The sequence below is a fragment of the Sphaeramia orbicularis genome, chromosome 16 (assembly GCF_902148855.1).
Source record: "Sphaeramia orbicularis chromosome 16, fSphaOr1.1, whole genome shotgun sequence".
Classification (NCBI taxonomy): Eukaryota; Metazoa; Chordata; class Actinopteri; order Kurtiformes; family Apogonidae; genus Sphaeramia; species Sphaeramia orbicularis.
Window position 1 is genome coordinate 18912129 of NC_043972.1, and position 24248 is coordinate 18936376.

Below are 24248 nucleotides of genomic sequence, written 5' to 3' on the forward strand. Positions count from 1 at the left end.
CAAACTATGAATTATGAAAGAGCTGCAGCATCTGAAACCGACCACAATGAACATTTGACAGATAAACAGAACCACAGTGCTTTAGTTTCAGCTTCACAGTTTGTTGTGTCTTTTATGGATTGCGATTGTCTCTCTCAACTCACCATATATTTATAATTAGTAAGTTTTTATTTTTTATTTTTGTCAATTACTAGCAATTTCAGGAGACCCCATCTGACTTCCAGGTGACCCCATGTGGGGTCCCGACCCCAAGATTGAAAAACACTGGCTTACAGAGTTGCATATCCATTTATATACTTTTTTTTTTCTTTTTACACATGCGCAGATGTAAAAAAAAAAAAATGAAAAAAATGAAAGAAATCAGATTAACTTGTACACATACATGTAGACATTGGGAGTATTAGGGAGAAATCTAGGTGTGCTGATCCAATTTCTCATAATCAGATAAGTGCCATTATCAGATAACGCCTATCAGATTATCCTGTTTACATGATCACCTGAATAAACTGATAACTCCAGAAATCAGATAATGATCAGAGTGTTGGTGTGCATGTAAACTACCCACTGTCTGTGACCTTTTAATCTCAGTTAGTCTTACCTGGATAAATAAAGGTTAAATGAAATAAAAATAAATGAGAATGAACCAGACTTCTCTGTGATTCCCTCTATATGATCAAAACCAGTAAAAGCTTCACAAAACTGGAACACATGTAAAAACAAAAACCCCAATTTGTGATATTATTATCTGAATTGTAAGATGGCAAAACAGTGTCTAATCCAAACTGTCCCACTATTCCTTTAAGTCCAAGAATCTAAAACAGGAGTACGTATGTGTTAAATAATTCATCACCAGTCAGGTTTATGTAAGCCTGTGCAGGATGAGATATGGAAACAGTCTGAGTCAGTTTGGAAAGTCAATCCACTCATGATCATCACATAGAGACAGAAGTTTCCCTCTGTAAACATGTTTTACTTTATCACTTTATCCTGACCTCTACATTCCACCCCCTACTCAGTTTTACACTCAGGTTCTTATCTCAGTGCAGAGCTCACACTTGTCCTCTGCTCTGCTGCAGGAACTTTATTACAGTTATAAAAAGCTGGGTAGTTTATTTGTTTATTTATTCATGTCACCATTGGCTTCAGCCACTGCAGTTTCTTTTCTTCTAAGGTCCAAAATCTCAAAAATATACCACAAAATGCACACAAACACATAAAACCAACATAAGAATTATCATGAGATACAATAAACTCAGATCAGCTGCTAAAATCTGTCATAAAGTGGAGTTAAGAGTTTTTATATATCTCTGAAAGAACTGAATGCTAATGAATTCTTTATTCCATGAGAGAGGTTGTTTCATTAAAGCACTGAAAATAAGTTCCGGGTGATGAATTGTTCATACTTGAAGTGATTCTGTATTTTATGTCAATGGAGTATCTGATAATACTGCAATACTCCTGCTTTATGGACAGCTTTATGGGGATTTACGATTTTTGTTTGAGCCACTAATTTGAGTTTTCTTTCTCAATTTAGCATATTAGGATTATACTTGGAGGAAGTGACCCCTTAGAAAAAGTGTGAAAGTCTGTAGCAAACTCATTTTTCTGTCATTTTTTGATCTAAGACAGTAATAATTACAGGTTGTTCATGAGGAGAACTAAAAAGTAAGTATAGTCAAACATTTGTGTTTAAGAAAAATGACAACAAACACAAAAATTACAGTAATAAAATCCCATGATTCTGTTTTGTGTCAAAATGTGCTGACAAAAACTAAAAATGGTTTGCACATTGTAAGTTAAATGTGGTCTGAGATACATAACATATGAAGGTGTGCTCAACGGGGCGGGTTTATTTGAATAAAAATGCTGTCATGATATTGACAGTTGTCATAATGAAGATCAAATCATTGCTTATTTCAAGTTTTAAGGCTCATTTTTGATTGGAATAGTTCAGATATCAGAAATAGAGTCAAAAAGTCAAAGTGATAGCAACAAAATTAACATCATACAAAAACAAATTACAATACTAATAATTATTCATAAATTAGCTCTAGGGATTTAAAAAGTTGATGGATCTGAATTATTATTTTATCACCCTATCACCCTTTTTTTTTTTTTTTCTTTTTACAGATTTCTACCAAATCAGGAAGGAAAACAGGAAACCAGAATTGAATCAAATGCTGCCCTGAAGTATTAAAAGTCCCAGATTTGTTTGTACTCTTTATCAATGATGCCATTCATCTATACACTGTTCAAAAACTCTATCACATGCAGAGACATGCAATCCCACTTGCATCACCATGACCCACTAAAAACACAGGAAATCAAGCTCAGAATCATCTAAAGTTAAGTGCAAACACTAACAAAGACATCTCCCACTCACGTTGTAGGTCTGGTATGAAAGCGCTGCTGGTTTGTTTGGAGTCCTGCTGCTGGATTTCATATTCACCATCCACAAAAAAACACACAGAAAGAACAGAGCAGGGAAGTCCCAGCACTAACAGAACCACAGCAGGATGAGGAGGCGAGGGCGGGAAACATGAAGGATGAACAGAAAGTGGTGAAAAGACAAGAAATAAAACCAAGATGGAAAGAAAGAAAGCAGAAGTGTATCGCTCTGAGCCTGCTGCACTTTTCAAAGGCAGATTAACAGTGATGCTGATCTGGATCCCTCCTCCCAGCCTCCCTCTTTACATAAGCCCTGCCCTCTACACACCGAGCTCCATCAGCACTCATCATACTCTCAAAACTCTCCTTCTCCCTCCTTCATGCCTTCCCCTACTCACTCTGCTCCATTCAGCATTTTTTTCCCCCCTTTTACTCTCTTTTGTGTTCCGTTCATTTGCTTCAATAATATTTTCCAATTATTGCTCTTCCTCCATCCCCTTATCCACCCCCGTTTGAATGGTCAAATGGTACAGTCTGTATAATTACCACTATAGAAGCTGCAGCTGTTCACTGCATCCTCACTTTCAACTCTGTAGTCACACATGACTCTGTGTGTAAATCTGCACTGGTTACGGCAGCCCTGAGGGTCAAACAGCAACTCAGAAAGAAAGAACAGTTTCACATGCTGTCAAAGGTTGTTGTAATTCATAAAACCTTGATTTCCATACTGTTGAGCACTGTGAAATGTTTTCTGCGATTGCATTTTGTGACATGAGACAAGAGCGAGATGCCTTATGATGTTATTTATTGGATATGGACAAATACATGTACATACTGTAGATGAACTGAGAACAGCGTCCCATTTAAGTATCAGAGTATTTGGAGTGAATGCTAATTTCTGACACTTTCCCCAGAGAGGCTACTACAAAATTAGAAAAATAAAAAAAGAAATATGAGCTGCGTATATTTTAAAAGGAGTGCAGCAAAATACTGAAATGCTCATTAAAATGGATTTTAACAGGAAGCCAGAATGTAATTTTTGTCATATATTGTGTTTTTTTTTAATGAAATGTTTTGTAAATTCTTGAATTTTGTAATTTTTTTTTCATAAATGTTGCTTTTTTCATCATGTTTTATCTACCATCATAGTGAAAGGGTGTCATTTTCTGTCATGTTTTGTGAAATAATGTTCTGTTCCCTATAATATTATGCTGAAATGTGGTTTTCTAATGTCATGTGTTTTGCCATGTTTTTTAAATGTTTTATATAATATGAGAATTGGTCAAACACTTTGTTTAATCAAATCTTAGATTTTATTAAATGTGTGTTGGACTCTCAGGGCCACTATATACACTACACCTACAGGGTGGGGAAGCAAAATTTACAGTGAACGTTTAGTTGTTTTTTCTCAGCAGGCACAACGTCAATTGTTTTGAAACCAAACATATATTCATATAGTCATAATCATACCTAACACTATTATCCATACCTTTTCAGAAACTTTTGCCCATATGAGTAATCAGGAAAGCAAACGTCAAAGAGTGTGTGATTTACTGAATGCACTCGTCACACCAAAGGAGATTTCAAAAATAGTTGGAGTGTCCATAAAGACTGTTTATAATGTAAAGAAGAGAATGACTATGAGCAAAACTATTACGAGAAAGTCTGGAAGATACTATTAAAGAAGAATGGGAGAAGTTGTCACCCGAATATTTGAGGAACACTTGTGCAAGTTTCAGGAAGCGTGTGAAGGCAGTTATTGAGAAAGAAGGAGGACACATAGAATAAAAACATTTTCTATTATGTCAATTTTCTTGTGGCAAATAAACTCTCATGACTTTCAATAAACTAATTGGTCATACACTGTCTTTCAATCCCTGCCTCAAAATATTGTAAATTTTGCTTCCCCACCCTGTATGTTCACACTGCAGGTAAAAGTGCCCAAATCTGACTTTTTTCTCATATGTGACTCTTACCTGATGTTTTGATAATAGTCTGAACTACACACACCCAGGCCACTTTTATATTTGGTCCCAAATTGGATGCATATCTGTTGCTTTACAATGTGATTTCATTGTGAACAGTCATGTCATATCTTATCTGACTTTTTCCATCATGCCGTCACAGTTCTGTATTGGAGGAGGCGGACCTCGGAAAGATCTATATTTACTTCCATAAACACAATGTGCTGCACGTGACATCACGTCTTCTTCTGCAGATGAGGGTCACTGCAGGAGCGTAGACTGTTCAAACATGAGTCTCATGGCAGTCACATTTAGGCTATGTTCAGACTACATGCAAATGTGGCCCAAATTCAATTTTTTTGTCCATATGTGACCTGTATCCGATCTGTTAAAGACAGTTTGAACAGCACAAATCTGATTTTTTTTCAAAGCCGACCCAGGCCACTTTCATATGTGGTCCTAAATCTGATACGTATTTGATATTTTGCAATGCAACTTCAGTCTGAATGGCCAGGTCGCATTTACCTGACCTTTACGTCACTGAAATGCGACAAACGTCACAATTCTGCATTCCAGGTGCGTCACTTCCATAAACACAGTGCGTGCCTGAGTGGTCACCTATTGCGTCAGGACCCCTTTTGTGCATGCTGTTCACTTTAGGGTCACATTCAGTTCATACTCAAAACTGATAGAAGTCGGATTTACTGTGTAATATGAATGAGCACACAAAAAAACTGGATTTCACCAAAAAATCCAAATAGTGCATCAGGACCTGCTGTCTGGATGCAGTCTAAAATTATATTGTGAACCATGCAAAAAATCAGAATTGAGCATTTAGACCTGCAGTGTGAAGGGAGCCTCAGGAATACATCACATATCAGTGATCGGTGCTTTTACACTGTTTAACATTATACAGATCAGTACTCACAATATTGAGTGCAAAACATTTGTTTGTAACATTATGAAAATTATGAACAATATTGACCTGTAGTTGTGTAGTTGCAATGTGTGTTACGTATTTTTGTTTGTATGTATGTTTTTATGTGTTGTCATATTTGCGTTGTCATTCACAAGTGATGAATGACTGAATCTGTTCTATGGAAGCTGATTATCAGAGAACCAACAGATTCCAGGTCTCCCAGATACATACAGAACACCTCTTTGCACATTAGCGGAAATTAGCCTTTGACTGTTGGCTTGTAAAACTAACAATCAATGAGGAAAGCGGTGACGTGTTTGCAGAAGCAGAGAACAGAAGTGGGATCTGGCTCACAATGATCAGCACACAGAGCCCTGCTGATGCTGCAGATGTGAGTGTAGTGTGTAATTGATATTGACAAATGCCATTTCCGCTTCCACTGAACCATTTATTTACTCATTACGCACTTGACGAGCACAGGGTTTTGTTTTTTTTTTCAGCTGCACTAAACTGACTTTCCACATTTTAGGCAAATGTGCATCTCATTCACTGGATTTTACAGATTATCAGGCAACCAGGCAACTAATAAGAAACAGAAAACCTCAGGATCCAGGTCCTGGAGTGGAAAAAAGCAGAAACCTGGTGGGAAACCAAACACATTCAGCTAAATTTCAGCTGAGCCGTACTTTTCACCTGCTCATCGGTCCTGTTATTGTGCAGTATTTACACAGGATGTTTCGCTGCATCAGACTCTTAACATCATTACAGATGTTTTTCCTGCTGTGGCTTTCCAGTGTTTTTCCTCTCTGACAAATTTTGTACAGACTGCTGCTGTGCCGGGGAGAAGGTCACAGGGTGAAGGACAATTTCGATTGGTTGTCAATATCAACCCATTTTAGCTTTGACTGTTAAATAAGATGATGCTTCACCAATGGCAGTAGCGTATATTTATCTGTTGTTTTGTATTCACAGTTGTTTCATGGATTTCTGGAACAGAATTTGTTGACGAAGACCTGAAAGCAACAGCTCAGTTATTTTATTATTATTATTTTTTTAAATAAATGAGATTATTGTTTGTATTCATGGCGAAAAAGGGGGAAAACACCACAAAAACAAAACGTAAATAACTTTGGAATCAACTGTCAATCAGATGATTATTATGAACATCACCTGAAAATTTAATTTGGTTCATCATTTATCGGAAATTTACTTGAGTTTTAGTTTTCAGGCAACTTTTTATTTGTGCTTCCAACAATTTAACTCAAACATCTGTAGATTCTACTCTTTACATTTTCAAACAGGTTTGTTATTTTAGTTTAACTGCATTATTGTACACCTTCAACAACAACACAAGAAGACAGAATGGACTGAAAACATATAGAAAAGACTAGGGCTGCACGATTAATCAATTTTCAATAGAAATTGGATTATTCAATTAGGACAATGTTTAAAAAAGGGTAATCATCAAATCGAATTTCATCTCTCTCACGTCTTCAGGCCACATGCCTCTGGGCTACCATAGGCTCCTCCTCCAGGCTATCGTAGATTCCTCCTCCTAACTGTGCTCTCTACAGTCTTTGGTCTCCACACACCAGTACAAAAATGGCGTTTGCTAAGGAGAGTGAGAAGTTCGTGGCTGAAAACAGCAAGAGCAATTCAGTTGTGTTGAATTGGTACGGCTTCCAAGTTTCCGATGAAAACCAAACCATTCCACGCTGCAAACTCACCCTGAAGGCGGGATCAGTCAAAGACAGCAGCACAACAAACTTATTTCAGCACCTCAAACATCAACACACACTGGAGTGGGAGCAATGCATTGCATTGCGAGTTGCACACGAAAACAACATGCCGGCTAAAATGCCACCACTGGCCCGAATCGAAATCGAAAATTGAGTTTTTAGAGGAAAAAATTGGGATTTTATTTTTGGCCAAAATCATGGCCAAAGAAAAGGCCCTAGAAAAGACTATCCCATTGTGAATCCATAAGTGCATATCACATGTGACAAAGTAATAAGACAAAAACAACAAGAAAGACTAGACCATTAAGACAAAACATCATAATTTTTAAGTTCTGTTTCTGATGTGGAGAACTGATTTGCACATTGAGTGAACTTAATGTTGATTATTTTCAATTTTTTTTTTTTTTTTTTTTCAGTAGAAACGTTCTTCCTAGCCTGATTTTTGAGTACTTTTTATTTTTCACTTTTACTGCCTTAAAGAGGTTGAATCAGTGCTTCTGTTTTTACCATCGTCCAACAGTTTTTGCATTTTTACTAGAGTAAAGAATGTGTGTGCTTTTGCCACCACTGGGCACCATGTGATATGTGCATGAATGAATATAACCCCCTCCTCCTAATCCTCATGTCCCATGACTGGTCTTTGAAAGTGATCATCTGCAGACCAAACACATGACTGTTTCCCAACGCTGCTTCTGTCTTTACTGGACAGAGGGCAGCTGTGTTTGTAATAAAAAACAGAGTCAGACAGAAGGGCATGTACAGTATAACACCACCTCTACAGTGGCGTTTGAATGATTTGAAGGAAAAATAAGGGAAGATGGGAGACTTCAGTAGCTCTGTGCTAATCTTTGGATAATCCCTACTCCCATCAGATGAATTCAGGTTAGACTATTAATTCTTTGTCATGGCAACCAGCAGTTTATGGGATCAACTATTGTGATTTCTGTCAAGAAGGATAAGGGTTAAGGGTGGGTGATGTGGCCCAAATCTCCAATTAAGAAATGCTTTAAAATAAGAATGCTGTAATTAATTTTCTTCTTTCCATTCAGAACTTTTATTCAGTATTACCCAAATGTGTCATGTTCTCTTGTCTCCGTATTTGTCTTTTCTTAATTTTCCTCCATCTGTGAGAAACAACGGAGCAGAATATGAAATTCTATTCACTTTTCTGTTTATAACAGCATTTTTCAACCTTGGGATCGGGATCCCACGTGGGGTTGCCTGGATCACCTGAAATTTTTAGTAATTGCTAAAAAAAACAAAAAAAAAAACAAAACAAAACAAAAAAAACGTACTAATAAAAAATATATGCTGAGTTGAGAGAGACAATCACAATCCATAAAAGACATGACAAACTGTGAAGCTGAAACGGAAGCACTGTGGTACTGTTTATCTTTCAAATGTTCATTGTGGTCAGTTTCAGATGCTGCAGCTCTTTCATAATTCATAGCTTGAGTTCTTGTTTGTTCAGTATTAATTGTCAGCCTTGTAAATCTAAGCTGGACTGACTGTATATATCCTGACCAAGGAAAATAAAATTCTCACTTTGTGCAGTAATCTACACCTGGCTTTTCTGCCTCCGTCCATAATAATATACATTATATAGACTAAATGTCATTTATTTGCAACATAGTATAGCAAACTGTTACATGACCAAAAAAAAGTCTTCATTTTGAATGTCTGGGGTCAGCAGAAATTTATGATGTTAAAATGGGGTCACAAGCCAAACCACTGGTCTATAATATTTAGCCTTTAGCTTTGAATATGGAATGCATTCACTGTGGAATCATGTCAGTAAACTTTTGCAATGTCACAACATTTATTTCCATCATTTTTGGACACATAACGTTGCTCAACCTAGAACTGAGCACCTGAAGCAACCCCTGAACATAACACTACCCTCACAGGCTTTTACTGTTGGCACTAGGCATGATGGGTAATCACTTCATCTACCTCTCTTTTCACCCTGAACAGAGTCAACCTAGACTCATCAGACCACATGACCTTTTTCCATTGAAACACAGTCCAATCTTTATACTCTAAGAAACTGATGGTTGTTTAAGAAATGAGAAGCTACTCATTAGATTAGTTAGGGTTAAACAACTTGTAAATTAAATACTACTCTCCCAGCTCTAATTATCTGCAGTATGACATTGCTTTCCTCCATAAATGCATGCTTTTTATCAATGCTCCTCTTCACATTAACATGCTCATTGTTCAGGATTTACACAGGATATTTACACTTATTCCACAATTTCTCCCTAAATGTCATTGCAGATGGTTTTGGCTGTTATTTCACTGCTGTGAGACACTCAGTCCCAGATTGTGCCATTCTTTTAATGTCATATAATAATTTCACATTCTGCCATGCAAGAGTGTTTTTGATATGGGTATTATTGTTATACAATGGATAGAGTTTATTTCTGTTTTGATATGTGCATTTTTACTGCTAAGAAAGGGACAGAGCTTATTTTGATGTGAAATGCTGTTGCAAAGTGGACATAGTCTGTTTTTGATATGTATAGCATTTTTGTGTTTTGTGTTTAGTCAGAATTTAGTCTGTTATGTGTAGGATTTTTGAGTTACTTATGGGATCTGACATAGGAATTTAGAGTAGGTATAAGGATAGGGTAAGGGGGCGGGAGATTATAAATTAAACTTCATCCTGTTTTTCTTTTTTTTATATATAAATCTTTTTGTTGTTTGGTTTTAATGTTATATTCAAAATAAACAAACAATGAAGATGCACTAGCACAAGAATGGAAAAAATCAGTAATTCTGTGGGCTATATCTGTGGAATTAGCTTGGGACTTGTAATAGCAATATGTTGGGGTTTATATGAAGAGCATATTTCTAATAGCAGTGAATAGTGGAAAAAAAAACAACAAAAAACTAATAGCTGATAATCTGCTGCTATCATTGGATTTTTTCAACTAAAAGTGATTATTTCGAATTGAGAAACAAAGCATTTTCCATCATCTTCAACTTATTCCAGAACTGATAACCTGTAAAACATTCTATTGGCACTGATTAATGAACTAAACTGATTAATATATATATAGGACATATGAGGGGTCAGAGGAAATAAAATACAAGAGAGCAGGGGCAGGAGTGAGAAACCAGACATGTGTCGCCCTCTAGTGCCAACCATGTGTATCACTATTACAAGCCTTAAAAAAATCACACATAACCACAGAGATTGGTGTTGATTTCAATGCGCTCACACTGACTCAACACGTACTATCTCATCGCAATTAAAAACTGTCCTGCAGCTAATCGGCACCATATCTGAGGCGATTATAATCAGCTGCTGTGAGCTGCCAGCGTTAAAGATCTGTCCTCTAGTCTCCAATACTAGTGTTAGTTTTTTTTAAAGCTCAGATGACAAAAGTGATCCAGAAGGGAAGATTGGGACATTGCTCGCTCTCTCTCTCTCTCTCTCTCTCTCTCTCTCTCTCTCTCTCTCTCTCTGCAGATGTAGAAAAGGTCATGCATGCTTTTATCTCCCCCACACGACCTTTGCAGCAGGTGAAACATCTAAACAACAGCATCTAAACTAAAAGCTCATGTCAGTCTTTTAACACTTAAAAGAAAACTGACTGCATAACAACACATTGTTTATTGTGCTTCACCGGTTCCTCTGATTTGTTATAATAATTCATTATTTTTCTATCTAAAGGAACTATGACTACATCATTCTGACCAAGTGTAAAATATATGTTTTGTTAAATTTGGTCAATAAGACTCTGTGGCTTCATAATTAACTCATAAAGATGCAAACATCTACCACCGACTGAAAGCATCTACTGATCTAAACTGTATAATACTGTTGATTCATTAAGTCTATCAATACATGAAAATAAATGATGTAAAATGCAGTTTGTCATCTTTTCATGGTCATCAGATATGACCCATTTGGGCGTTCAGAGGCTTTGTAGTTACCGTGGAAACACCGTCATCTTCTACAACAGTGATTCACCAGTAAAACCCATGGAGTTGGATCAATGACAGTGGATGGACACTAGGTTTATGTTCAGTTAAAGATATATTTACCTGAAAAAGTCACTTTTTCTTTCAGTTTTTTCTGTTTTTGATACAATAACCTTCAACTTTAATCTGAGCTTTTATGAACATCTTTATGATCAGTAAATTAAATAAAGGAAAATACCTGATTTATATTGATAAAATGCAACATACAAAGGATAATATTATAATAAATGGTGATAAACCACTTAAGAAAGGTTAGATATACCTAGGAAAAATTTCATTTGGGAACTAACACAAAAGTAGCAATGGGTCTTTATGGGCTAATATTCTAATTTGGTTAATCATTTATTCAAGTGATGGTAAACAAAATAATCAAGAAAATGAAGCAAATATACATAAAAATGAACAAAAAGGTAACAAAATGAATAATATAATAAAAATAATTAACAAAACAGGAAAAAATATTCAAAGAAATTGCAAAAAGATGAATAAAAACACAAAAAAGTAACAAAATATTCCACAAAGTGAGTAGACACAAACAAAATATGGACCAAAATGAGGCCAAGAAATCACATGAAAACAAAAGTATTTATGCTACAAAAACACAAGCAGAGAAAATTCAGCTAAAATCAACCTTTTTTATGGGTATGACCATAAAACTACATACATCCCAGATACAATGAAATTAACTGTAAAGGACTGAGTTGTGTCTGATTTGACTCAATATAATATGCATTGTCTGCAGTTGTTAATGGTTTCAGAGAAAGACAGTCAATAATCAATGATGATATAACTACACAAAACTCCAAAAGTAGTTGTATCTTTTTAATCACTTAGTACAACAAATCAAAGTAAACCAAGTTCAAAAGGCTTTGGATGTGGCTCCCCCTGTTGATGAAACCATGCCACAGCAATTTATTAGAAACCAGGATAAAAAAAAGAGATTGAAAGTGACAGGAGGCAGGATCTGATCCACACATAAACAGCCCCAGCTCACTCAGGTTTATGAGGACGTGTGAGTTATAACCCAGATGAGGACTCCAGAAAGGTCTGCATTAACAAAGACAGACTACACAATGGATCGGCAGTGAGAAATACAAAATAAAAAGAAAGATAGAAAGGTATCAGACATCGATACTTCACTGACGTACAAGACTGATGTTGTTTTTCACAGTTAGGAGACAGAGGGATCGGAAAGACAAATAGAAGATTGAGAAAAACCTCTATAGTCTGTTTTCTGTTAACATCCAAGCTCCAAAAAACCAGTAAGAGAACAAGATAATGAGTAAATCAAAACTAATTTATGGGATCAAACCCTATGACAAAAAATGGAGGTATGTTTTCTGTATTGGGTTTGAAAAAGTAATCCTGATCCATGTGGTTCTATCTATCAATTCCATATAAAAAAAGATAAGAAAATTCAGTCTAGGCTTAAATTTCTGTCCTTTACACACTGAAATACATCCAGCTTCCTTGAGCCTTTTAATTCTGTTCTGCACGGTAGAGGCTGAAATAGCTAAATCCCTTCCTATTTGTATGCATTTTAAAACATTTCAATAATTTTCATGCACATGGGTCCGATCGACTGGTAACCCATGGACACATTTCGTGTTCGCTGTCATGTAAGCAGAGTAGTTTACATGCATTTATTCTACATATGTGTGTAGGTATTTATAAACACTTTAACATTATGTATTTCAAAATTTGGGGAGATTAAATTTTTAGGTGAAAAATGTCAGTAACAAATGGACTGGAAAGGGACATCAATTTTTTAAGCTTTATGCAAACATTCCAAACATGCGGTTCTTGACAGAAATTGATATCAAAGTAGGACAAAACCTTTTAGATATTATGTTGAAATAGGCTGAAAATAAATTTTGGAGTAAAATATTAAAAAATCTGTTTTATTGACATGAGAATGTGGTAACACGTAGACAGGTTGCCATAGTAACACATGGATGACTCTTTACTATTGTATGCATCAGCAAAAATGTATCAAAAGATCATTACTCTCTGAAAGTTTCACTCAAATATCTGAATTATAAGTAACTTGAAAATTTAAAATTGGTATTTTTGTGGTAACATGTGTACAGGGCCTTTTAAGCAACTCATAAATATCAATAATATTCACAAAATAATGAAAATGTAAAACTTGAAATTTAACAATCATCAATACAATCAACAGAATGGATATATTTTCAAATTTTTTAGATATAATTTTTTGCGTCAAATTTGAGCTATGGCTATGGTGTAAAAAGTATAATTGATAAAATTGGTTGTAACATTTTTTTCTACAAGTGGTATTTTAAAAAGGATAACAGTTTCATAAAAGAGAGATCTTTAGCTAAAAAATGAGCCCACTTGATAAATGACGTGTGCAGATTTACTTTTTCAAGCTGATGTTCACTTTTACTTGATCAGACCCACATTTGTTGTCAAAGTGTTCATTTTCAGCCACTTTTTGATGCTAAAGGACTAGACCTTTCCTGGATCCTGATTTTTAACCAAATGAGGATTTCAGTCACCATATCACCTGGTTTGAATCATTTTGTTACTTAATAATTTTAATTCTTTATTTGTTCCTGCACCCAGTTTTCCTTGAATGTGAGGAATGGATTCAGGAAATAAAATGAAATATACTGTGGTCATATACAATGAAATTCAAGGCATTTTCCATAATTTTACATATATTTCTTACTTGGGGGTTGGATTATAGTCGTTGTGCACTGCCCTCTGTCAATCAATCATCCTTGATTGGATTTTTTAAAATTTCATTTCATTCATTATTGCATCATGCACATCACACACCCTGTTCATGACGGGTAAACAAGACACTGTCAATCAACAACAGATGAGCAGAGCCAGAGAATCAACATAAATTATATGTAATACTGTACAAACAATTCCAGCTGATGTTTTTTCACTGACAGCCAAGTTGAACTGAAACAACCACTCTATTCTGTCATCATCAGCACTAACACATTTCTTGATTGCAGACAGACATTAAATATATACACTGTCACAACACAAAAGAAAATACGGTTCATTTTCAGGAGGAAGGATTCCTCTTCTCAACTGCAAGACCTTTGACACCTGGACCAAAACTGTTGATTAATTGATTGATCAGTTGATTAGACTGCTTCACTAGATGGAACCATGACAAATTTAGTAGAAACTGCCTGTAATTCAGAAGATGCAGATGTTAAATTTAGCATTTGTATAAATTTAACCCTGTTTTGGGTCAAATTCTACCCATGAGATGAGGTTGGATATCACACAGGAGTAGTTCAGGGACATCCATATGACAGAGAATCACAAGACACTAATCTAGAACCATATGAAACTCTGGAAGGGTGGAAGGGTGAGTTTGAGTATCACAGGAGAAAGACCAGCTTAAAAATGCATTTGTAGGTATGCTATATCTACAATGATTTTGCCACTATTTCCTCACCACCATACAGTCCTTTATCATGGGAAAATTAAGCCATGAAGCCACTTGAGCCTACCGGAACACCAGCTCTGCAGCCTGTGTTGTTGTGTCACTGTGCTGTTTTAATATATTATTTTAGAGCAGCAGTTCCTAAACTATGGAACGATCTGCCTCTCCATAGCAGACAAGCCTCCTCTCTGTCTGTTTTTAAATCCCTTCTTAAAACCTATCTTTTCTCCTTGGCTTTTGAAACCACGTGAGATGTTTGAATGTATCGTTTTTATTCAGTTGTTTTATTTGGTATTGGTTTATTGTTCTTATTTTTTGTTGTTTTTAATTGTACAGCGTTTGTATGTTTTTAAGCTATTCTTGTATTTTATTCTTTTATTTAGGTTTTACCTATTCTTCTGTATTTTTATTTATTTATTTATTTATTTAGTTAATTAGTTAGTTATGTTTTTTACAGTTGTTCTATGTCTTTTAATCTATTCTTGTATTTTACTCTGTTATTTTGGTTTTATCTATTCTTCTGTATTTTTATTTATTTATTTATTTATTTTTTACAGTTCTATGTCTTTTAATCTATTCTTCTATTTTACTCTGTTATTTTGGTTTTATCTAGTCTTCTGTATTTTTATTTATTTATTTTTTTACAGTTCTTCTATGTCTTTTAATCTATTCTTCTATTTTACTCTGTTATTTTGGTTTTTATTTATTTTTCTGGTCCACTGTGGCTGTTTCAACCTCCTGAGACCCAGGAAATGTCAGCAAAGTACCAGCTTTTTTTGTTTTTATTAAATAAGTGCCTATATTGGAAACATCATAATGCAACAGTTTTTTCAGATACAGTTTTTACATTTTTTATGGAATGTCCTTTGTGGTGGACAGTTTTCTTTTCTTTCTTTTCTTTTTTTTTTTGGCATATATAAAGTTGTGCAACTCTTGTCCACAAATGTGGACAGAAAACCCATAGCTGGGTCTTAGGAGGTTAAAGTGCTTTGCAAATAAAGTTGGATTGGATTGGATAGATTCCAACTGACAGACAAGTTACTAAATTAACTAGAAAAGCACTCAGAGAGCGCAGACCTCTGCCAAGGCAGATCAGTGCCCCCCCCCCCGATCATCACCCAAATTTTATCATTTGTTCATTGTGCTAGTATCAACATTTCCTGAAATTTTCATCCAAATCCGTCCATAACTTTTTGAGTTATCTTGCACACAGACAGACAGACAAACCAACACCGGCAAAAACATAACCTCCTTGGCGGAGGTAATAATAGAATCCTGTGAGACCAGGTCGTAATGAGATGCATCGGGAATGGCATCTAAAACTCAACTTGTGAGATACACACTTATAAATAAACACCATAACAATTTTAACAACTACTATTTTCCTTAAAACTAGGAACTCTTCAAACACAACTCCTGAATCTATAGCGAGTATAACAGCCAACACCATCTTTACAGAATAACAACAAGATGAAGGTGGGAATCACAGGGGAGACATCACACTCACTCCCACTCTAACATGCTCCACTTATTCTAAACTCAACAGGTGCCCAGTGTGAAGAACAACATCACTCACTTGCTCACACCACATCATTCTACAAGACAAAACCTGTTCTTATTCAGCTCAAGAGTTTAACTTTAGTAAAATAAACAAACTAACAAAATGAGGTGTGTATTTTACCTCAGTGAGGCATCCAGGTTCCTTCTGTGTCTGAGTGAAAGGAGGTCTGTTGGAGCAGGAGAGTGATGTCGATGTGCTGTTTTTCATCTGCTTCTCAGAAGGAGGTCTGGGAGATCCAGGACCATCTGAAAAGAGGACCAGCATTAAAACAGCCAACTTGAAGGATCGTGACCACACAAGTACTCAGGGCAATAATGCAAAAGCACCAACTGGGACTTCTGTGACTCCTGCACTGGATGACATTATTAAACACAAATGAATGAGTTTTGCTAACTGGTGAAAGATGTTTCAGATCCTCTACTGAAGTAAAAGTACTAACATTGAGTATATCCCACAAATAAAGTTCATAGGATTGTTTTTATGTGTGTGAATATTTTAACTACTTTATGAACTACTGTTGGCAGTGATGGATTGTAGTCTGTAAGATCATTATACACTGTAAGACCAGATAAGTTGAGTTTATTTAAAAAATTTGAGTAAACCGGTTGCCTTCCAAAATTTAAGTAATGAGTAATGAAAACTTGAGTGTATTAAACTCAAATGCTTGATTTGACTGGAATTGCTATTTTAAGTACAACACACTAAATGCCAAGTTAATTTAACTTCAAATTTGTTGCAATGTCAATTGCTTTGTATAATCATTAACTTAATATCATCAGTTCATTGTACTCATTTCCAAGTTGATTTAAATTAAAATCATTTGCAATATAAATTGCTTTATGAAATTATTCAACTTAATATATTGCAGTGTGGATGGAAGTTGGGCAGGAAGTTAGCTCAGTGTAATTTGCCAGTACACAAAGTGCTTTTAATTTGGTATGGTATAAAGATTCACATTGAAATAGAACAATCATAGATGAACAGGAAACCCATTGTTCAGCCTATGGCTATCACTCAAGATGAAGCTCTACAAAATACAAAAACAAACACAAAAAACATTGCCATACACACATTAAGTCAAAATTAACACTAACACCACAACCCAAATGAACCCCTGCACATAAAAATAACACATTTTCAACAACATGTCCAATACCCACAATGCAATGCAGAGATAAAAATGTGTGGTCATGACTAAAACTTAGTGATTTAATTCCATTCAACTTAAACTTTTTCGTATTTTCAACTATGTCTACAAATTAGTAGAATATACTTAACAATTTATAGTAATGTAATAAAACTTAAATCATTTATGTACATTGTAATTAAAGTATTTTAGTAAATACAAAGTCCGGGCTTACAGTGTATGTTTGTAGCATTGCTGTCCTGTAAGAACCAGGTATTTCTAAAAAGTCAATTCATGAGCTCAGAAAAACTGTAAGTAAACCTTAAAGGAGTGATATTTTGCTTTTTTGTTAAATGGAATTATGCATTTCAAAACATTTCTCTGTGGTCTACATAAAATGTAAATACTATGCTTGAGTCTGAATTCTTCATCAATTAAACTCCACATGTCCATCTTTTAACCCTATTTCTGAGTAATGACACCAGAAAGGTCATTTTGAGTGCTTTAAATGCAAATGGGCCACTTCACGCCCCATGTGATTGTTAATACAACAAACAGCTGAACATTTTAGGTAATTGGCTCGAAGTTTGGACATATTTTCAGTACAGGACTACAACTGCTGCTGCTGATAAACAATTACGGGATACTCGGAGAAATGTTCGTCGGAAGTCTTGACCTTATATATGCAAATGTTGTGACGTAACTAGTTATAAAACATAACAAACTAGAAGCACTCGGAGAGCGCAGACCTCCGCCAAGGCTGATCAGTGGGCCCCCCCACCCCCGATCACCACCAAAATTTAATCATTTCTTCCTTATCCCATTTCCAACAAACCCTGAAAATTTCATCCAAATCTGTCCATAACTTTTTGAGTTATGTTGCACACTAACGGACAGACAAACAAACAAGCAAACAAACAAACAAACAAACCCTGGCAAAAACATAACCTCCTTGGTGGAGGTAATTAAGCAGGTATTCAAAACAGGTTGTAGAAATCCACTTGATTTTTGCCAGAATGAATATAAAGATAGCTTTGCACCACCTGGAGGGTTCAAATTCAAACTTTTTGAATTATCAGGGTCCAAATACATAAATAAATGTACCAAAGTCTAATAAAAGTGGGTTTAACAAAATATGACCCCTTTAAGTAAGTACTGTAAACTTTATTTCTATTGCACTTTTCACAGATAAAATCACAAAGTGCTTTACAATAAAAGTGCAGGGAGACATAAAATATAAATAAGACAAATAGGCAAAAAAAAAAAAAGGCCCAATTTCAACTTTGTGACAAAGGATTTTGAAGCAAATCCAAGAGTTTATTTAGCTTAAGAAGGAAATGGATTTGAAGCTGAACCCATACAAGAAACGCTTCATCATTCAGTTCAATCAGTTTATCACAAACATCTACATCAACATTTGGAGATCTACAGTTTACACTGGACCCCAACAGAAGGAAATACTGTAAAAGAGGTACTTTTATCTCCACAAATTTCTGCATCCTGCTAACGATGTACACTGCGAACAACATAAAGCGAGGAAAAGTGGGCCTGTCGTTAAATTTATACTTATTACACATCGCCAATTTATGTACACGAATAGAACAAACAGGAGAAATGAGGCTTGTTTTCTGTAATTTGGCAAATGTGCAAATTGCTCATCTTATGGAGGAACAGCAAGCAACACCAGCCAGTCTCACATTTATGGGCTCCTGAGGCTGTAAATCTGACAGCAGCGAAGGATCCAACAGACTAATGCAGAACCTCATGGTGCTATTAGTATCAGCTCTTCTGTCAGTCGTGTGGAGACAGATTCAGAGGAAGAAGACGAGAGATTTGCTCATGTGCTCTGTTCACCACAGACACATACATGACATATATTTATTTTTTCAAGATCAAATTTCTGCACTTCAGTAAATCAGAATATATGTAACTGCGGTAAGAGTGACTTTTTTCTTTTTAGCAAAATACGTCACTAACTGAACATAAAAACTAGTGTCATTAACCTCTGTCATTTGTGAAACTACAAGGATTTAATTGATGAATCAATACTGTAGAACAGGGGTGTCAAACTTATTTCAGGGGCCACATTCAGCCTAATATGATATAAAGTGGGCCGGACCAGTAAAATAATATAAATAATAGGATAAGAACTTAGAAATAATGTCAACTCCAAAGTTTTTTTCTATGTTTTTGAGTGAAAAAAAAGTCAAATTCCATAATGAAAATGTTTACATCTACGAACCGTACTTGAAAATAACATAAACAAATATGAAGTATGTGGAATCGTACCAATATTCTGCCTCTTATGAAATGTTTTGTGTATCTGTAGATCCACTGTGATGTGTAAGTTGTGATGCATATTTATAAATGATAAACTAAGGTGTAATATTGTTCAAATTGCATTTATTTTTCTTAAGAATTTTCAGGTTATTCACATTTTTTGTAAAAGGCTAGTCTGTAAATGTAAACATTTTTTTGTAATTTTACTTTTTTTTTACACTACAACAAAGAGAAAAATTTGTAGTTTCATTATTTATAGGTTATTATGATAGTATTTTACTGGTCTGACCCACTTGAGATTGAACTGACCTAAAATGATTGTAACATTCTTGATTGTTAATATCGTCAGTGTAATTTCTGCATTTCACAAATTCATCCCAGGGGCCAGATTGGACACTTTGGTGGGCTGGATTTGGCCTCATGTTTGACATCTGTGCTGTAGAAGATGACAGTGTTTCCAGAGCCTCTGAACATCCAAATGTCATAACTGATGACGGTGAATATCTGAGAATCTCCATTTTACCTGAATTATATACATGTATTGATGGGATTAATGGTTCAAAAGTTACTAAACGTTGATTGACGGTAGCTGTTTAGGTCTTTAATGGTTAAAAACAGGCTTGTTACTTAAGTTTTAATGTATTTTTATTCTGAATCATTGTGCATTTTCATCTAAACAGGACCAATTTCATCCTAAATTAACACAAACAGAACGACTATTCATCTGTGAATATCACACATAAATAGGGATGTCCGATATTGGCTTTTTTGCCAAAAATCGATATGCCGATATTGCCCAACGCTTAATTTCCGATTCCGATATCTACCGATACCGCTGCCAATATATGTGGGATATTAAACTAATTTTAGGTAACATCACATATCTCCTGTTATGGAATTAACACATCATGCCTAATTTTATTGTGATGCCCCATTGGATGCATTCTCAAATGCAACAAGGCTTTCAAAGTGTAAACACTGTCTGTGCAAAGAATACATACTTCAACTTAAGTTGTGGAAAAAATGCCATATTTATTTATTTTCTCTCTCTCCCTCCATGAGTTTATTGCAGTGTAGTAACTCTACTGTACAATTTTGAAAACTGCACATTTCTTTCAGCTACAAACAATGCTTCATTTAAGCGTTGGTAAATGCCGGCGAAATCAAGGCATTATTTTATTGGTTTTAATTATAGGCAAAAAACCTGATAACGATATTCACCGATATTACATTTTTATGCCAATATTGGGCTGATAATATCGGTGGGCCGATATTATCAGACATCCCTACACATAAATGAAGCTGGAAAACTTAAAATTACAAAGACAAAACAGATTGTAAATGGAGACTGGATCACAGAGGAAAAGTGTCATTATAAGTTTTTTTTAGTTGTGTCGTGCATATTGAAAAGGAATTTACACAAATTTCACATTATTATTTTCATTTTATCTGTTGCTTTTGATCTGATATGAAGTTTAAAGGATGGTTATAGTGAAACTTGCACATTCTACTCATATAATACGATGTTCAATTGATTTTGCACATTAACACTGGCTACCTTTTACTTTTACTTTATACTTTTCTGAGCCTGTTTTTTCCATAGACAGGCTGTAAAGAAGTTGAATCAGTACTTGTGTGTGTATTTTTACACAACCAAACTTCTACTGAGTAAAAATGTGTGAACCAAATAGTCATTTAAAAAAAATATATACAAGCTCCTTAAACTTTTCCCTTAGTTGTAACATCTCCCAGTATATCTCCACATGTCAAAAAGAATAATAAAACTTACCTACCAAGATCCAAGAGAAAACTAAAGTGAAAAATATGCTATATACAGGGTGGGGAAGCAAAATTTACAATGAACATTTAGTTGTTTTTTCTCAGCAGCCACGGCGTTAATTGTTTTGAAACCAAACATATATTGATGGCATAATCATACCTAACACTATTATCCATACCTTTTCAGAAACCCATATCAGTAATCAGGAAAGCAAACGTCAAAGAGTGTGTGATTTGCTGAATGCACTCGTCACACCAAAGGAGATGTCAAAAATAGCTGGAGTGTCCATAAAGACTGTTTATAATGTAAAGAAGAGAATGACTATGAGCAAAACTATTACGAGAAAGTCTGGAAGATACTATTAAAGAAGAATGGGAGAAGTTGTCACCCGAATATTTGAGGAACACTTGCGCAAGTTTCAGGAAGCGTGTGAAGGCAGTTACTGAGAAAGAAGGAGGACACATAGAATAAAAACATTTTCTATTATGTCAATTTTCTTGTGGCAAATAAATTCTCATGACTTTCAATAAACTAATTGGTCATACACTGTCTTTCAATCCCTGCCTCAAAATATTGTAAATTTTGCTTCCCCACCCTGTATATATATTTCTTTTCAGTGCATTAACAGTTCTGCTTTAATGGACTTGTGTTAGTGTCCATTCCTGCTCTCACCTGCATGGGCCCAGCTTTGACTCTGGTTCTGGACACAGTTGAGTCCACTTCCTCTTCTCCCCCTGTAGCTGCTGCTGCTGTGTTTGGGACTCCGGTTCTCTCCGAAGCTGTGAGTCGGGCTCTGGTTGTTGGACCTGAGGCCGCCGGGCTCCACCTGGCTCACAACGGAGTTTTGACGCTGACCCCACGGCTTCGCTCTGTCTGTGGGGGTTCCCTGATTCAAACCCTCTGACGTCTGACTGAGGCTGGGACTGGGACTGGGACTGGGGATGTGGTTCTGATTCTGGTTTTGATTCTGGTTCTGATTCTGATTCTGGTTCTGGTTTAGAGCCTGGCTGACGTTGTGCTGCAGCATGCTGAGACATTCCCCAAGGCAGCTTAAGGTGGCAGATGAAGTGGCCTTTAGAAGCAAAAGGTCCTAAGAGCGAATAAAGACACAAGGAGAAGATTAGGAGGAAAATACTCCACTACATGTAAAAGCTCTGCATCAAAACCTTTTATTCCTTATTCTTCACACTACTCCTTCTTAGCTTTGACAACTAAAACAACACTTCCTTTAAGTGCTGAGGTGCTGAGAACCTAAATTTAGACAGACCTCTATGTATTTTTGTAGCATGTACAGTAAAAGATCAAACAAAAATGTAATATGCTAAACTTGAAGATCCAGTCAAAAACTGAAAAAAGAAACAATACTAGTACCCATTTCCAGCATTTTTGAATATGCAAACAGTGTTTTTTTTTTAAAGATAAACTGTTAAGCACATGGCTCCTACAGTGACAATTAATGTATTCACTTTATATTTATTTAGTTTATTTGGTAGGGGCCATGCACATTAACGAACATCTGTATTGAGCCAGTATCAGATGTAAATATGCTTGATCATAGCTAAAATGATCATTTGCATCCGTAGTCCCTAGGCACATAACAAAAAAAGTAGTACAATTAACTCATAAATACCCAGTGCTACCTTTGTGTCAGTTACCAAATGAATTTTTCTCTGTATTTAACCTTTCTTTAGGGATTTATCACCATTTCTTGTAACATTATCTTGTTTATTTTTGTTTTTTCAGTGTAAATCATGTATTTTCCTATATTTAATTTACTGATCATGTAGATGTTCATTAAAGATCAGATTAAGGTTGAGGGGTATTATGTCAGAAACAGAGAAAACTGAAGAAAAAGTGACTTTTTCAACAAAATATGTCATTAACTGAACATAAACCCAGTGTCTCCATCCACTGTCATTGATCCAACTCCATGGGTTTTACTGGTGAATTAATGTTGTAGAAGATGGCGTTGTTTCCATGGTAACTACAGAGCCTCTGAATGTCCAAATGGGTCATATATGATGACCATGAAAAGATGAATAACTGTATTTTACACCAATTACTGACATGGATTGATAGGATTAGTGGATCAACAGGTATTAAACTGTTTAGTTCAGTAGACGGTTTTGTTAGATGGTAGATGTTAGGGTCTTTATGGGTTAAACAAATACAACAACAAAATAACAACACATTAAAAGGTTTAAAGTGATGTCATTAATTCCATGGTGGACTTCTCCAAGTTGAATAAAGCCCAGTTCAGACCAAAAATTCGCAATAGGATGAAGCGCAATTAGCAGCTTCTTGTACAGCTTTGCAACGTTCTGAAATTTGTCAGTTCAGACCAATACACCAGGATGAGATGGTGGCATTGTTCAAACAGCAACAACTCTTTGTGTATCCTATAGTTTCTGTTCTAAGGCTTTTTTCTCAGGCTTTTTGTAGTTGGATGTAATATTCAACATCTTGAAATATTAAGGAATAGGAGTGATAGTGACTTATTTACTGCTGATTTGTAGTGAAAGTGCAAACTGAGTGTTGTTTAGAGGAGTTGATTTCAGCTCTAAAAAATTAATACTATGTTAAGAACATAAGCATAAGCATTTATTTTATACAACCAGCCTCTGGTGATTTGATGAAGTGAATCACTTGCAACATTCTACTACTTACCTACATATCTTCTTTTTTTTTTTTTTTTGTAGTCAGAGGTGATTTGTGGTTTTACTGTTTTCTAGACTATGGTTGGCTCCATATTTGTTTTTGGTGTCTGTCACCAGACACAAAATCCCACTTGTAAGCAAACACCTTAACCCTTTCATGCATGAATTATGAGAACCTTAGTCAGATTTTTTTTCCTGACTGTTTTTATTCCTCTTTAGGCATGAAAAAAACAATGTGACTGAATTTTTTTTTTTAAATGAACCTAATTTCTATGGAGTTGCAAAAATGTCCACTCAGTTGGACAACATGTGTTTAATTTTTGAAGCAAAGAAACATGTATTTAAAACGCAATATCAGAAAGGGATAAACTGTGCGAAAACTATGCAAAAAAAAAATAAAAAAAAATT

The 24248-nt window shown here is 35.4% G+C and overlaps 1 protein-coding gene across 2 annotated transcripts in view; it reads right to left on the reverse strand.

Moving 5' to 3' along the window:
• LOC115435701 (oxysterol-binding protein-related protein 10-like) overlaps positions 1–24248 on the reverse strand; it is an 89077-nt gene that overhangs the window by 24187 nt on the left and 40642 nt on the right. For both annotated transcript variants that reach the window (XM_030158293.1, XM_030158292.1), the window contains exons 5-6: positions 21856–22273; positions 16118–16242 (exon numbers count right to left, since the gene is read on the reverse strand). In XM_030158293.1, coding sequence (XP_030014153.1) covers positions 16118–16242; positions 21856–22273 — 543 coding nt within the window. The remainder of the gene's footprint in view (positions 1–16117; positions 16243–21855; positions 22274–24248) is intronic.